The 16,571-nt window shown below is 35.9% G+C and overlaps 4 protein-coding genes and 1 non-coding gene across 5 annotated transcripts; 1 reads left to right on the top strand and 4 right to left on the bottom strand.

The window, feature by feature from the left end:
* Positions 1–62: 62 nt before the first annotated feature.
* Positions 63–2,183, bottom strand: LOC18605763 (F-box/kelch-repeat protein At3g23880-like). The gene is made up of 2 exons (XM_018118392.2): positions 869–2,183; positions 63–333 (listed from the first exon to the last, which is right to left on the bottom strand). Exon 1 carries the CDS (start codon positions 2,069–2,071, stop codon positions 869–871), a length of 1,203 nt encoding a protein of 400 aa, XP_017973881.1. The 5' UTR covers positions 2,072–2,183; the 3' UTR covers positions 63–333.
* A 603-nt stretch (positions 2,184–2,786) lies between these two features.
* Positions 2,787–5,343, bottom strand: LOC18605762 (GDSL esterase/lipase At4g10955-like). The gene is made up of 3 exons (XM_007038973.3): positions 4,937–5,343; positions 4,256–4,320; positions 2,787–4,117 (listed from the first exon to the last, which is right to left on the bottom strand). Exons 1-3 carry the CDS (start codon positions 4,994–4,996, stop codon positions 3,142–3,144), a joined length of 1,101 nt encoding a protein of 366 aa, XP_007039035.3. The 5' UTR covers positions 4,997–5,343; the 3' UTR covers positions 2,787–3,141.
* Positions 5,344–5,487: 144 nt separating this feature from the next.
* On the bottom strand, positions 5,488–8,493 carry LOC18605761 (GDSL esterase/lipase At4g10955-like). The gene is made up of 3 exons (XM_007038972.3): positions 8,058–8,493; positions 7,525–7,642; positions 5,488–6,800 (listed from the first exon to the last, which is right to left on the bottom strand). The coding sequence occupies exons 2-3, from the start codon at positions 7,617–7,619 to the stop codon at positions 5,831–5,833; spliced, it is 1,065 nt and encodes a 354-aa protein (XP_007039034.3). The 5' UTR covers positions 7,620–7,642; positions 8,058–8,493; the 3' UTR covers positions 5,488–5,830.
* A 145-nt stretch (positions 8,494–8,638) lies between these two features.
* TRNAA-CGC (transfer RNA alanine (anticodon CGC)) lies at positions 8,639–8,711 on the bottom strand. The gene has a single exon. It is a non-coding gene; the product is annotated as a tRNA-Ala (tRNA).
* A 2,348-nt stretch (positions 8,712–11,059) lies between these two features.
* LOC18605760 (wax ester synthase/diacylglycerol acyltransferase 11-like) lies at positions 11,060–16,079 on the top strand. The gene is made up of 7 exons (XM_018116966.2): positions 11,060–11,391; positions 13,762–14,334; positions 14,432–14,498; positions 14,611–14,720; positions 14,901–15,086; positions 15,235–15,372; positions 15,574–16,079. The coding sequence occupies exons 1-7, from the start codon at positions 11,152–11,154 to the stop codon at positions 15,730–15,732; spliced, it is 1,473 nt and encodes a 490-aa protein (XP_017972455.2). The 5' UTR covers positions 11,060–11,151; the 3' UTR covers positions 15,733–16,079.
* The last annotated feature ends 492 nt before the right edge of the window (positions 16,080–16,571 follow it).

Genomic DNA, 16,571 nt, shown 5'->3' with positions numbered 1-16,571 from the left:
GATGGAATTTGAATTTTCCTCTTTTAGCAAGGGAATTATGTAGTAACCACTAAATCAAATGCTTGGTCCTAAATCGACATACTAATTAATAACATGAAAAAGTATATAGGGCTAAGTTTGTAGCAGCAAATAAAAGCAGTGGGTTTCCCCTGTCAAAATTTTATGCCTTAAAGACAGTTATGAATAACGCAGCCCAAACCTTCAGGAATTGAGCAGGTACAGTTGGCAAGTGACCTATGCGTATTAAGCTACTATGTCCTCCTGTCCAAAGCGCCATCAATTTTTTTGGGAGACAACCATTCTGCATTGTACTCACGAAAATCCAAAGTTTTCCTGCACCATCAGCCATGAGAGTACGCATTGGTTATATATAATATTTCTCACACCACACGCAATAAGCTCCAAATGGTTCAAACTCCAAATAGCTACACAATGGAATAGTTCAATACACAATGTTTAACTGATAGTAGTTCTCTGATTCTATCACACCCTAAAAGGGTCTGAAATCCTGTTTCCTCTCAGATTGAACATGATTTTTAATGCTTTTCTCTCTCTTTTTTTTTTTTTTCCTTTCTAGTTTTTGGGAATTAGTTCGAAAGAAAGGAACAAGGAAATCACCACATAAACATGTAGAAAAATAAAGCAAACATAATGTAGGGCCTCTCATCAGAAAACATAGAATTGCAGAAAAGAGCAACTCATTCTTATCCATTGCTAATTTTCACCATCTAAATTGAAGTCAGAAAGCAACACTATGAACTTAAACATCTATCCAAATTCATCTAAAAGCCAAAAGATACTTCAACTTCTTCACTTATAACTACTAAAGTAAAAGCTTAAGCAAGTTTAAGAAAACGACCAAACCGACCTAATTTCTGGAATGCTTTTGCTCCACTACCATCTTAGCTTCTTCATTGACTGAAACCAAGCTCTCCACATAACTGTAACCTTCTACACAGAAATCAACACCATCAACTGGAAGCCTTTTCGTCCCTTCATCAACAGGATCATACAACAAAAGACTTGGATAGTTCTCTCTATCGTTAACTCCTATATGTTTAATTACCACTTCACGATCTCTCCATGTTCCCATTGGAACCAAAGTCTTTGAAAAATTCTCAATCGCAACCATTCTAGTCCAATGTTTCGACCCATCTTCACCATCACTCTGGACCCAAAACTCGAACCGATTCATATTAATACCATTAGCAGCAAAAACTAGAGGATATACAGCAATAGCCAACAATCCCATGTAAGACATAACTTTAACATTACCAAATCGAGTAACGGCTGGCAATGCTATTCTCTTAAACACCTCTCTTCCCATGTCAAAGGAAATAACAAACTTTCGATCAGCGAAATCTTGCAATCCAATGGCTAGCCAATTCAAACTACCATCAACAACCACCCCCTCCGGTACTCCACATAACAGAGTTGAGTCGAAACTTTCTTCTATTTCTTTCCAAACCCCTTCCCTCCAAGAATAAACTTCAACCCTCAAGAATGGCGACGCATCATTTCTTTTAAAAGAAACGATCCTGACTAGTTTATAATCATTGTTGAAAGAATCAAAGCCGAACCCAAGAAAGACCAACCAAATAGGGTTACTTTTGGAGGACGTAATCAAGGGAAAAGGGAGGTGTTTAAATTGCTTAGTTCCAGGGTTCCACAAAACAAAATCAGAAGCATAACAAGGGGAAACATCGAGACAAACCAAACCGTCGACGGAACCCACGATTTTCGGCAACCGAAGTAGTGATTCATCCGAGGGGAAATCCAAGAGCTGGCTGCGGAACTTTCGAGTCGGGTTAGTGATCAGCCAGAAACCAAATTCCGAACCGTTTTGGATTCGGTAGCGGCGGATGAGAAGAGATGGGTCGGAAGATGAGCGGCGGAGATGGGCGGCGATGAAAGCAGGAGTGGAGGTGAGGTGGGCCCAGTTTTTGGAAACTAATTTAAATCGGGTCAGGGACTTGACCGGTAATCTAGAGAGTATGTCGGTGATGGTATTTTGAGGTAATGACAAAGAGGAAGCCATGATTCTCGGCCTTCTTCCTGAGCAAGAATTCATTCGGGGCCTTCTTTCCTTTTGTCTTTCTTTTTTTTTTTTTTTGGGGTGTTTGGGTCTTCTCCCCTGGAGTTGAATTTGTGTGGAAAAAAGGAAAGATTCTTGTGGTTGTTTAAGGATATTAATAATGGTTTTGTGAGGGGGTAAGTTTTTTTTAAAAGGATGATTATTCCTCTAATTTGAGATAATCTAACTCTTAATAAACTACAATTTTATTTTATGAAAAGAGTTAACCGATTCTGGCCCATTAGGCCCAATATAAGTTTTACCTGGGCTGGTATTCATCTTATTGGGCTCAGCCCGAGTAGTAGTCTTTTTTGCCCCATCTTACAATCCTAATTTTCAAGAAAAACTACCCAAAAAAAATCATACTCCATTTTATGCCAAAAACATATACATTTTTAGGATGTAATATACCCCTTTCTAGTTCTACCAAAATAAAATTAGATATTTATGTTTTTTCTTTAATTTTATATAAAAAAATTACAATATTTAAATTTGATTATAAACTTATGAATGATTTTATATCTTAAAAATGATTGAAATATCAAAATAATAAATTTAAATAATATTCATAGTATAAATATTATAATATATTTAAAAAGTCTATCAAATAGTCGGGTTGCACTTATCCACCGTAGTTTTCCTAATTTAAATGATTGAAGATAAAATTCTAGAGCCAAAAAACCAATACCATCTCTTTTATGTAGACAAACCGTTGAGGAATTCGGAGTACTTAAAATCAATGCAATTCACCTAAACAAATCTTTTACAGCCATGGTCACTCTCTAAACAAAGAAAGACGTTCAGACCGAGTCAAGCTCGAGCACAACAAAATTCCCTAGCCATGGTCCAAGACTCCAGCTCCAACTGATATCTGATTCCGACAACAACGTTGAGGATACATGTTGGAAAGAATGGGCTTCACATTCTTTTAACATCTGGTTTTTCAAGTCAGTTTCTAGTATTCAGGCAACGAAGAGATTGGAGAATTCTCAAGTTCTCAACAGGACAGACTGGTTCATTCACCAATCAAATTATTATTATCCATGATGAAAGTGCTGTCGGGCAGATTACTTGAACTGGTGTAGTTCAACCTGACCATTAAAATTAGGGTCCCACCACTGTTCAATCCCATGAGCTCTTTTAAAACCTGGAAGTGGACTTTGATTAATAGTCAGGTAAGCTGATGGAAGAAGATGCAATGGCTCTGAATTCTTCCTCAATACGGTTGAGAAGAGACAAACAATTGAATTCTGTGTTGAGAGCCTTTCGATTTTCCCAGCTCCAATCTCCTCCATAATCTTCCTGTGTTCAAAGTAACCCTTGTACTCTGAGCATATAATATCAGTTGGATTCACAAACAGGTAAGGGGTCCATGAAGATAATGCAGTAAACTGATCATCTCGCTCAGGCTTTGGCTGGCGACCCTTTATGGCAATTGCGAGGGCTGCGTTGACTACACTATTTGTAAAGCGAATCCCGTTTTTGAGTACTTGGGGCTTGAGTATTTCTACCGGGGCAGACAAGAATGGGGGATTGAAGAGGTAAGTTTCCACCAAACAACCCATCTTAGTCAAGTTCTTCCCAGCGAGCAAAGCCACAGCTGACCCGAGTGAATGTCCTGCTAACCAAATGTTGGATCTATCCGCGGTAGCCGTAGCAGCTATATCCTCCACACACTTCATGGCGAGCTGAAACCGGGAGCTTACATGAAGTCTGTTGCAGATGCATTGGAGATCCAACTTGAGATCACGTGAGATAGAGGCTGGAGCATTCAGAGTACCCCGAAATGCAATAACATGATGTGGGGCATTTTGGGGTGTTGAATAATTGCGAGGAGAGAAGTTGATGAATTCATATATGGCACCAAAAATGGATTGATCAACATCATCTATAAGAAGGTGGTTTAGTTGAAAATTAAAAGACTCCCACCAAGGAGGAGAGCAAGCTTGGGGCCCCTGTCGATTCTTCTGGCGGTCACGTTCTAGAACATAAACGCCCTGAACCAAGCTCGCAGCAATGGATCTTCGGTGATGTTCATTTGTCCTGCGAAAATTCTCACTGTTAATTTACAAGTTGAAAAACACTTTTTACTAATCTATTTAGAGTTAAGATATCGGTAAAACTTTAGCTTGAAGTCTCAATATCCCGCAATGAAATGATAGCCGCAGCGGAAGCTCTTACCAGTCAATAGCTGTCAGGTGTGAAGGCCCCGAATGACTGAAAATTGCACTGTCAGCGGCCATTACCTATTTTTAAATATAATGAACGAAGTAAGTCCATCAAAAAACGAAAAAAAAATGCTTTTCTCAACTATAGACTAGCTAGACCATGTAAGGTGGGCTAAGCCTAGCCAGAGCTAGCATCTTGGAGGACAAAAATAATTATTGGCAGAGTATTTTTCCACCATTTATCTCATAATTTAAAGAAACACTCTTGCACATGCTTAAATGGTGAAAATTATTATGCTTACTTGGTTCGTGCCGCTATTTTAAAATATTTCTTATTAGATTAATGTCTATGTTCATCGTTTTTAGTTTATTTATGAGTTGGTTTCTACAAAATTCTGAAGAAGCCTATAAATATTGGATGTTACAGTTTTCTGATATGCAGCAGCAAGTAAAAACAAATATTGTTCTCCTGTTGAAAGTTCTGCAAAATTATTAGTTTGTGCTATCAAATAAAGAGAAACATATGAAAATAAGAATTCCGTTAAGTTACAGTATATATGTGATTTGGCTACGAGAATATGGCAGGGGAGATTTTAATAATATCCTAAGCTTATATGTAGGCATCTAAATCATTAAGACAAAGAATATAATAATGTTAATTTATCTAAACACATTAATGAGTTCAGAACCGTACCTTTAGGCCAATAAAGAAAGGTTTTCCAAGCGTAATACACTCGCTATTGGAAAATTTCATGCCATTTTTGGGCTTGTCTCCTTGGCCAGAGAGGAAGAGGCACTGAGAGTTGCGAAACAAGTATTAGAACATGAGCAGCAATCATGGTGGCGTGAAATCAACGAACACAAGTCTTCTTTTGTTTTTTTTTTTCTATTTTTTACACTAAATAACAATACAAATTTGAGACGTCAAAAGTTGAAGGCAAGAATACTCCATGAGAATTTTTTTTTTGGCTTTAAATTAGAGTAAGTACGTTGAAGATAAGTTTGATAAAACGAATAAAGTAAAACAATATAAATTAGAATATCGCATCAAATCCTTATCCAAGAATAAAGAGCAATTATTTAGTTCTAAACACCTGCGATCCACTCATTAAAATAGACAAATTTTCAGTGGAAAATAGAAAGTGTAAAGCCGAAGTGAGACCAAAGACCAGGCAGTGTTTTGGGACCAAGTACGATTCTCAAGCCCATCAAAGTTCCTCTGCATTGCAAAAACCATGCACAATGTAGATAATTTTTTTAGAGATTAGAATGCGTCAAGCCCTATTTGAAGGTAACAATCGTTTACATCATGGAAAAAGGAAACAAAAGATCAATCTTTTTTCTTCAGTGTCTACACTATAATGAAGGTAACAAACGAGTGGAAATTACAATACCCAGGTTCTTCCACCAATATGTCAGTGATCTAACTTTTTCCCTCCGCAGTCTACATTAGAATGAAGGTAATAAACGAGTGGAAATTACAGTACCCAGGTTCTTCCACCAATATGTCAGTGATCTAACTTTTTCCCTCTGCAGCGTTCTTGTAATTAACTTGTCTTCCACTAGAGAGGTCACGCAAGAACATGGATTACCTGTACTCATGCAGTTCTGACCGACAATCAAAACTAGGATCCCACCACTGGTGAATTCCATGAGCTCGTTTGAAATCTGGTGACTGACTCAAATTAATAGTGAGATAGGCTGAAGGAAGCAGATGCAGTGGTCCTGAATCACTCTTCGTTGAAACTGACAATAAACTCCCTATAGAATTCTGTGTTGCAATCCTCTCAATTTTTCCAGCCCCAATCTCCTCCATCTTCTTCCTGTGCTCAAAATAGCCAATATACCCTGAGCATATATGATCTGCAGGATTCACAAACAGGTATGGTTTCCATGCAGAGAGTAAAAGAAATGTATTATCTTGCTGACGCCTCTGATGGCGACCCTTCACAGCAACAGTGAGTCCAGCTTTGACTATGCTGCTTGTAAGGCGAATCCCATGCTTCAGCTTTTCATTCTTGATTCTTTCTACAGGGACAGAAAAGAATGGGGGATTGAAGAGGTAAGTTTCAACACTATAACCCATCTTGGTCATATTCTTCCCAGCAAGCAATGAAACAGCTGAGCCAAGTGAATGGCCAGCTAACCAAATACTTGAAGTTCCAGCAACAGCAATCACACTTTCCACAGCCTGCATTGCAAGCTGAAAACGGGAACTTTCATGCAGTCTATTACGGATGCATAGGAGATCCAACTTGAGATCACGAGACCTGGAGTTTGACTTATTTATGGTGCCCCGGAAGGCAATAACATAATTTGGAGCATTTTGGGCTGAATGTTTGTTGTTGAAAGCAAAAGGCTTGAATTGATAAACGGCACCAAAAATGGAGCTATCAACATCATCTACAAGAAGACGGATCAATTGGAAATCGAAGAAGTCCCACCAAGGCAGTGCATGAGCTTGGGGGCCTTGGCGATTCTGTTGGCGGTCACGTTCTAGAACGTACACTCCCTGAACCAAGCTTGCAGCAACAGATCTTCGGTGATGAAAGTTTTTCCTGCCAAAGTACCACAAATAACATCTTACATCTACTATCAAAAGAGGCCTTTAATTTGTATTTAACAACCTCCTTTTTCAAAAAAATATCTGCTGTTAAAAACTAATAAGGAATGTATCCAAAGTTATGCCAGCTGCGTTTCATACAGGTTAAACTTCTGCCAGTGGTCGAATGTTAATTCATAACTACATGTTTCACAGGTTGTGGTAAAAACGTGGCCATTAGTGCAGCTTTGGCTGCTGAAATCACTGAATTTGGCCCCTTAGGATCTGTGTGCCAACAAATCCTCTGAATTTTTGTCTTGCTTAGAGAAAGTAGAATGGTGAGTAAAGCATCAAGGTAACTAGCCCAAATCTTAGACAAAAGCCCTCTTGGGGTTGAATTATCCATATTTTCCTCATACTATCCATAATAATTTAACAGAATAAGGTCAGGTCATTAGAGACAAGGGGTTTCAGCTCAGGATTAACTACTATCAGACATTATGTACTGGATTTATGGTCTGTCACTCCATTCTCCACATCATTGGTTAGTCTGTTGACAATTTGAGAATGCTGATTCAAAGAACTCTTAAGATGCACTGTGTATCAATTGACAAATTCCAGGAGTTCAATATTTCCTACACATCCAAGTTTATCAATTGCATATTGTCTAAAATTTAAGATGTAAATACACGTTAGAATTCTTACTAAACTAACTCCCTCTGTGAAAGAAGGATCTTTACCAGTCAACTGCGGTGAGGTGCAAAGGTCCTGAAAGGCAGAAAATTTCTCTCGTAGAAGCTGGCTTGTCTTGCGTTTTCACTTTCAGCTCTTCCATATATCCTCAACAAAGGGAATATGCTGCATAGCAGAAGAAGATTCCCATGATTAGTTAAATATGAAGACACAGTATGACTTTTTTTAAAAAAAAAATTTGACACAGTGTGACTTTATGCATGAATTGCATCCAGATGATTAAGTATCATGAAAAAGTTTTACAAATTTCTCTTTTCTTCGATGTTTTTCTCCAAATTTCAAAAAAGAAAAAAAAAACCAAATCTCGAATTCAAAGAGAACAAAAGGAACAAACAATTGAATTTTTTAAGCCACCAAGATTGATGATTCTCAATCACGGACATTCAAACACTTAACCCTACGGTGCCTGACATCACGAGAACAATGCCCCCTAACGGTACGAAAGAGAAAAATACAAAATATAAATGAGAAAGAGAGAGACAGAGCAAGAACTGAAGAATTTGAACGGAAATCAGATTACCTCTACGCAAATCAATGAATATTTCCGAATTCACCACCCATTTCACCTAATTTTTTGCTTTCTTTTCTTTATTTTCCCTTGTGAAAGAAGAAAGAGAGAGACAGAGGAATTCGTTGACAAAGATGCGCCATTTGACAGAGTGGCGTTTTACACTCGCCAAATACAAGTCGCCAAAGTTTCTCTTTTTCTTTTTTTTTTTCCCCCTTTTCTTGTTTTGGCGTGTAAATCCAAAAGCTACTTACTTATAACACGAGTCAACGCCAAATTTCAATAAAGAAAAATAAATGGGAATATGCAGTTGGAGGAGAAGAAAACAAAGGAAATGAGCTGATCTCAGGAAATCGGATTTGCTTGCATAGTTTAAGAAATTAGAAATCCGGCAGCAGAGCAAAATAAGACAGAAATGCCTTTCTCATTTTCTCCTGAAATCCACCCGTTAATAATTAAGTAATAGCTCTCTTGGCGCTTTCCACCGCCGTTCCTTGGCGTCTCTGTTTATCGTTGCATTAAAACGCTGCGTTTTTGTTGATCTCTTTTCTCATATGAACGCCGCGTTTATCGTTACACACTAAAATCCACAGTGGAGGTGCAGGGAATCGAACCCCGTGCCTCTCGCATGCGAAGCGAGCGCTCTACCATATGAGCTACACCCCCGCATACTTCTGTCAAAAGCAATTAAATATTTAAATTCACGTACTGAAAGGTTAGCCAGACCTAGAATGGCAATTCGGATTGGTTCATTTGCAAATTTTACTAGCTAAGGTGTCAATATTGAAAAAGAAGAATCAAGATTGAATTGAAATGAAAAAATGACTGATCATTGCATTTGATCGATTACAGAAGCAAGTCTTTTTTATTTGCTTGTTCAGTGCACTTTTAGTAGAAGCTAATCCAACTTTAAACAGAGCCTTTAGTGCAGACCCTATGCCCTAACCAACTGCCTAGGTTACAATTAAAGGCACGTATAAGTCCTGTGCCTGTGTGCTGATATAAGGAAACGGTAAATATCAGAAAGAAAGTTGCACAAACAGGATTTAGAGGAGAAGTAGCACGTTACTAGACAGTGCTAGAATAAGAAAAATATAATCTCCAAGACATTTGACCTACATTTCTACAACGCGTAAAATCCTATCTTTTTTTTTTAAAAAAAAATCTATATTCGCTCATTTATTCAACCTCCTATATATTTTCTGTTGCAGAGGCAGTTAGCAAAGCTCTTTAACCAAAGTCTTTATCAATGGATATAACAGAAGTACAAGAAACTAATCAAGAAGAAGCCAAGATATATAGGTGCAGACAAGGCATCACCGTGGAAGGATGAAGTGCCCTTGAGTCCTGTTTCTCTTATATTTCACGACCCCGGAACTCACTGCTGCATTGTAGCGATTATAGGATGCAAGACCAAGTTTAATCCTACCGTCGTCAAAGAGGGACTGAAGCAAACTCTGATTAACCATCCTTGTTGATTTTAGCTCCCTGGATTTTCTCTTCCTCCTCCGACTAATACTTTTCCGGCTTTAACTGATGTGATGAACAGGAAGTCCGAGGCCAAATGGGGTAATGAATTCGGATACATGTGCATCCCTTTCACCATTGCTTGACAAAATGATCCTTTAGATTCCCTTCGTGGAGCTAAAGCTACAGGCTACAGGAGATCGGAAAAAGCTGTCTGTCGAAGCAATATTCGCATATTTAACAAACTAATGTATATAGTCAAGTTATTTGGATCTAAGGTATAAATTAAATTTCCCCATCAAGCAGAAATCTCATCTACTCTGTTTTGTTCCAATTGAACTTCTCATCATATGTTGATTCTCATATTCAATCAGAGTAAAGAGCTCAATTTCTTGTAAAAATAGTAAAGCCATTGGTGGTACTGCAGCTATCGGCAGCTTTGGCCTATAGAATTATTTTCAACGCTACAATAGCTTTCATTGCTCCCTGTGTTTACGGCCATTCCCAGGTATATAATCCTCTATAAATTGAAACCTACAACGATTTTTCTTCTTTGTTCTGTCTTTGACATTCATGCTAGCGTGTATTCATAAATAAACCTTTGTCAAAATAACAAAAATGCTCGCATATATTCATTATACAATATATATCTTCTGCTGAAATTATGAATCCTCTGTTCCCCTGTTTTTCCATTGATGTTACATGGATAAGATGGGCATTGTTATAGCAGTTAATCCAAATGTGATTGCTTTGCGACGATTTTGAAGAATCTCTCGAAATCTTCAAAGACGCTGTTGTGACGACGCTGCTTGCTAAGGATGCAGCTTTGATTAGCCGGGGAATCAGTTCAAAATTTCTCCCCTAAACTTTCTAAGATCTTATTTATTGAACAATTGGTTGTTGAATTCATTCGACAGAGAGAGAGCAGGGGCTGCCAATGCAAGTCTGTTAAGTAGCTCATTATTATTTATTTATTTATTTCACAGTTGTCACGGAACGTGCCTCAGAAGCTCAGACTGCCGTTCTCTTGGCACTCTCTTATCATTTTATTATTCACATTTGAGGTAAAGAACATGTAAAATTCACGTTGGAGCTGAAGGCGGGGAATCGAACTGCGTGCCTCAAAATACGTAAAACTGACGTTGGATGCCTCTCGCATGCAAAGCGAGCGCTCTACCATATGAGCTACACCCCCGCTTCTCGCCTTTTTAGCGCGCAATATGATATTTAACCAATGAGAAGGTCAAAAATGCACCCAGATGGGGTGAAAAGAACGATCAAAAATATCAGAAAATAGCACTGATAGGGTAGAGTTAGAGAAGAAATAACAGAGTACATGTACAATTATTTTCCAGGAACAAAATTTTCCTGGCTAAAGGAATGGACAGTGCAGCACCGCGTTCCAACTTAAGTAATTCTCAAATTCAATGGCTCCACTCTGAGTCGAAAACCTTGAATTTTTAACGAAAAGTGACATCCCCAGCCAGCTCACCATCCTAGACCACGACCTACTCCTTGTTAAAGTATTTCCTTTGCTTTTCACAATCCTAGACCACGCCTGTCCTGATCTATATAAGCTTATTTATTCAACCTCCTCCTCTTTTCAGTTCCAAAGCTCTTTCACCAAAGTCTTATATCCATGAATTCAACAGAAATACAAGAAATTGATCAAGTGGAAGCCAAGATAGGTACAGAAGAGGCATCACCGGTATCCAAGGATGAAGTGCCCTTGAGTACTGGTTCTCTCATATTTCATGAACCGGGTATTAACTGCTGCATCATAGCGATTATGGGATACAAGTCCAAGCTTGATCCTGCGGTCATCAAAGAGGGACTAAAGCAGACTCTGATTAAGCACCCTTGTTTCTCCAGCAAGCTGGTAAGAAATCATACTACTACCTTATTCTGTAAGATTAATCTCGCATAGCATCTTCTCTTCTTGTTAGTCTTGGTTTCTCTTCGTCTTCATTACCTTTCTTTGGTATTCGAATAAACAATAAAGAATTATCAGCTGTTGCATCGCATGTTTAATTATAAAACTAAACCACATGATAGTGATATATATTTTTTATTATAGCTTAGTGCAATAGATCAGGTAAATTAATCGCTCGGAAAAAGGGGTGTGTCTACATCTGCTTTTGACTTGTAAAACCTTGCTGGCCAAACAATGTAGAAAAACTCAAGGAAAAGAAGAATGGAGAAGATGAACAAAGCAAGCAATGGAATCAACAAACTGGATTCCTATTTTTCATTCTCATTTCTATATTTTTCACACACCAACAATAAAATTGGTATGGGAAAATAAAAAACTCTAAGGAATATAGCTGAGCACGGTATTCAAAAACATGAGATACTGTGCCAGCAACTGTGTTTTTCAGAATTCTACACTAAAACAAAAACATAAGAATAGAACGCATAGCCACTAACAGCTTACAAAAGGAGAAAAACGACAAAACTAAACAGATCCTTCTTGTTGTTACATGTCAAAGCATGAATAACTTTGTTACATGTTTATAGGAGTGAGCAAAATCAATTCAAATCAATTATCTATCCAAATTAAATGTGATTTAGGTAAAATGGTTTGGTCTAATTAACCCAAAATATTTGGTTCAATTAGTTTTTTAGTCGGTTCTTGATTTTAAAATTTTTGAACCAATCCACCCAAAAAACCAAACTAGTATTTTATATATTTATTATATTAATATATAAAATATTTTTTATATATATTAAGAAGAATTGATAGTAAACTTAATTAATAATTTACTTAAAACATATATAAATCATAATCATAGCAATTTAATATTAAATATATATATTTATTTATAAATTTTTATTAATATGAAATTACAAGTTATATATTTTAAATGATATAACTTATATGTTAATATTATAATATATGATAGTAAATATCCTACATATTAATATATTATAATTATTACACTTTAGTAATATTTTGTAACATGATATGTTATGAATATATATATATATATATATATATATATATATATATATATATATATATAATTGTATAAATATATTATATATACATGCATTAAATTTATACATAAACATTACTATAATTTCTAATAAAATTTATTTATATGATTTCACTTAATAACTTTATAAGTTATCACCTTATATTTTATAATATATTGTTTATAATTAGTTATTATTTATACAAACTTTGAAATAAAAAATTATAACATATAAATTATGTCATTAATTTCATATATATATATATATATATATATAAAGTCATAATATATATATATATATATTTAATTTACAAATAAGCATTATTATAACTTATAATAGACTTTATTTATATGATTACATTTAATAACCTTATTAGTTATCACCTTAGATTTTATAATTTATTGTGTATAATTAGTTATTATTTATACAAACTTTGATATAGGACATTTTAACATATAATTTGTATAATTAATTTTATATATATAATAAAATAATATATTATGTATACATATATTTAATTATACATAAGTATTACTATAATTTATAATAAACTTTATTTATATGAATACATTTAATAAGTTTATTACCTATCACTTTAGATTTTATAACATATTATTTATACAAATTTTGATATAAAACATTATAACATATAAGTTATTTTATTAATTTCATATATATATATATAATTATGGATGAAGTTTATAAATTTTAATATTATAATTAGTAAATAAAAAAAAATTTAAACCATTAATCCAAAATCGGACCAACCAAACCAATTCTATATTTGGTCGGTTTGATCTTTCTTTATATTTGGTTGGTATTAGTCGATTTTTAAAAATAATTAGTTCATTTGATCCTTAAGTATGGTGATCAAACTATCTAATCCACCCATTTGCTCACCCCTACACCTTAGTTGTCACATGCCAAGACATACATCAAGTGGTTACATGTTAGTTGTCACATGTCGAGACATGAATTACTTTACTACACATCAAGGCATGAATTATCTCAAAAATAGTTGTTACACGTCAAGGCATCTTTTATCAAATTTGAATCACTCACAAACTCAACAAAAGATACGATCATTAATTTTTTAATATCGCAGTGATTTTCTATTTTATTATGATAAATGCCAAAAAAATTATGCCTACAAAAACTTATAGAAAAAAGATTTATAATTAATGTATTAACTATTCTTGAATTTTATGTGTTTCAATTCATACATAAGAGCTGACTACAAATGTATCTGCTTTCTTGACAATAATATTAATAGGTGATGAACAGTGGTAAAAAGAAATGGATTCGGACACAAGTAAATGTGGACAATCATGTTATACTCCCAGAAGTAGACACGGTAATGGAATCTCCAAGCCAATTTATTGAAGACTACGTCACCTATCTCACCAGAATTCCTATTGACTTGTCCAAACCATTATGGGAGCTTCACCTTGTCAACCTCAAAACCCCGGAGGCAGAGGCTGTTGGCATCTTCCGGATCCACCATTCAATCGGTGATGGCATGTCTCTCATTTCTCTTCTACTTGCTTGTTGCCGGAAGTCATCCGATCCGGAAGCCTTGCCTACGCTTCCAAAGCAAAAACAGGCAGATTCAAGACACCCGCATCCGCATGGTTTTTTTCGGTTATTCTTGGCTATCTGGTCAGTGTTAAGGTTAATTTTGAACACCCTTGTGGACCTTCTTCTATTTGTGGCAACAGTTGTATTTTTGAAAGATACGAAGACTCCTCTTAAAGGTTCCTCTGGCGTTGAGCAAAACGCTAAGAAGATTGTGCACCGGACTGTGAGTTTGGATGACATAAAACTAGTGAAGGATGCGATGGGCATGGTACATTTCACTCGATACTTCTTTAAGTTATGCTTTTGTTGAAGATCATGCCCTTAATTTCCCAATGTTTTTTTTTTCTTTTCACTTATGTTACTAGACCGTTAACGATGTCATATTGGGAGTAACAGAAGCTGGTCTCTCACGATATCTAAATCGCAAATATGGTGAGTTTTCTCTATAAATACAGATGATGACATGAGGGCATATAGTAGTAATTCTAAAATTTGCTCTTTTCTCGACTGTGGATAAAGGATTCTTTACTTTATTAATCGGCAGGTGAAGTTGATAGAGGCAAGGGAGCGGAGCAGAAGTCAAATCACCTTCCCAGAAACATCCGTCTAAGGGCAACTGCTTTGGTGAATATCAGACAAACTGCCGGGATCCAGGTGAGTTTTCTCTCTCCTTTTTCCAGAGCAAATGAAAAAGTTGAATATGCATCTCAGAGTTTTCTTGTCTTTGTACGGGAATGTTATCTTTCTGCGTTGATTTAAATTCCTTGGAAATATTTTTTTCTTCTTCTTCTAATGCTTCTCACTGCACTGGCTTTGGCTGATATGATGAACAAGAAATCCAAGGTCAAGTGGGGTAATCAAATCGGATACATTTGCATCCCTTTCACCATTGCTTTACGAAATGATCCTTTAGATTACCTTCGCGGAGCTAAAGCTGCAGGAGATCGGAAAAAGCTATCTCTTGAAGCTATATGCACACATTTAACGAACAAATGCGTAGTCAAGTTATTTGGATCTAAGGTATAATTAAAATTCCCCTTCATTTTCTCAAGCAGAATCTCTTCTACTCAGGTTTGGTCCAAAACATTAATTAACTCAGAACAAAAACTGAATTTCATGTAAATATGGTAAAGCCATTGGTGGAAGAATAACGATTTGCTTACTGCAGCTATCGGCAGCGTTGGTGTATAGAGTTATTTTCAACACTACGATGACGCTTTCAAATGTGGTTGGACCAGTAGAAGAAATTAGCTTATATGGTCACCCAATAGCTTTCATCGCTCCCAGTGTTTACGGCCATCCTCAGGTATGCAGTCCTCTACAAATTGAAACCTTGGAGGATTTTTCTTCTCTGTTCTATCTTTGACATTCATTCTAGCCTATATTCATAAATAAACTAGCATATATTCATTAATATTTTATATAATATATATATCGTCTAAAATTTAGTACCCTTCTGCTGAAATAATGAATCCTTTGTTCCCCTGTTTTTCCATTATTGTTGCAGGCTTTGACATGTCATTTTCAGAGCTACATGAACAAGATGAGCATTGTTCTAGCAGTTGACCCAAATGTGATTCCTGACCCTCGCCTACTTTGCGACGATTTAGAAGAATCTCTCAAAATCTTCAAGGACGCTGTTGTGCTTGCTAAGGATGCAGATTGATTAGCCGGGGAATCAGTTTGAAATTTCTCCCCTACACTTCCTAAGATCGAAATTGTTGAAAAGAGAGAGCATGGGTTGCCAATATAAAAATTTGTTGCTTGATTTTTATTTTTTTTTTTAATTTAATCCAAAGTTGTCGAGTGAATGAAGCGATCGTGAGGCTCCATAGCCCCAGTTACATGGAAAATATGTGAAGTCATGAAACCGTCTTTACTTGTATTTCCATATGTAAGAAGACAGCCATGTTACTCATGGCATGCCTCAGAGATTGTGTTTCCGGCAGATTGCATATGATATTATAATGATTTGAAGAAATCTCAAAAATTGCGAGGCTACCTTAGTTAAAACACTTGAGTTTCGGAATAAGTTTTTATCCGGTGAGAATAACTTACCTGGCTTTGACTTGTCTCACGACATGGTGAACATTTATTGAGGCCTAGAGGGGCGCCATGAGACCATGACTCCCCCTCAAACCCAGTTTAATCATTTATTAATATAAGCTTTCCATTTTAAACGACTATTTCCATTTTCTAAACTAATAATCTTGGTGATGAATCTGTGGCAAATTTGGGTTGAAGTAAACTAACAAGAAAAATTAAATTAACTGTCATTTACTTTCCTAATTTATTTCAATTTCTTTGATGTTCCAATCCGTATACCTTCTAATTTAACTAGTTTCCATTTTCATGGTTAATTGGAACAAGTAAAAGTCTTCCCATTTCTGAGTTGAGTTTTAGTACAAACAGAGGTAGAGATTTATCAAGTGGATGGCTTTTTATATTTGGAAGTTTTTTTATTAATTATGATATAACCAAGCATTTTCCCAAATAACGTGTTAT

This window comes from Theobroma cacao, chromosome 3 (assembly GCF_053813885.1).
Source record: "Theobroma cacao isolate CCN51 chromosome 3, ASM5381388v1, whole genome shotgun sequence".
Classification (NCBI taxonomy): domain Eukaryota; kingdom Viridiplantae; phylum Streptophyta; class Magnoliopsida; order Malvales; family Malvaceae; genus Theobroma; species Theobroma cacao.
The sequence above is the reverse complement of the archived record's forward strand: the minus strand, read 5'-3'. Positions and strand labels throughout refer to the sequence as shown.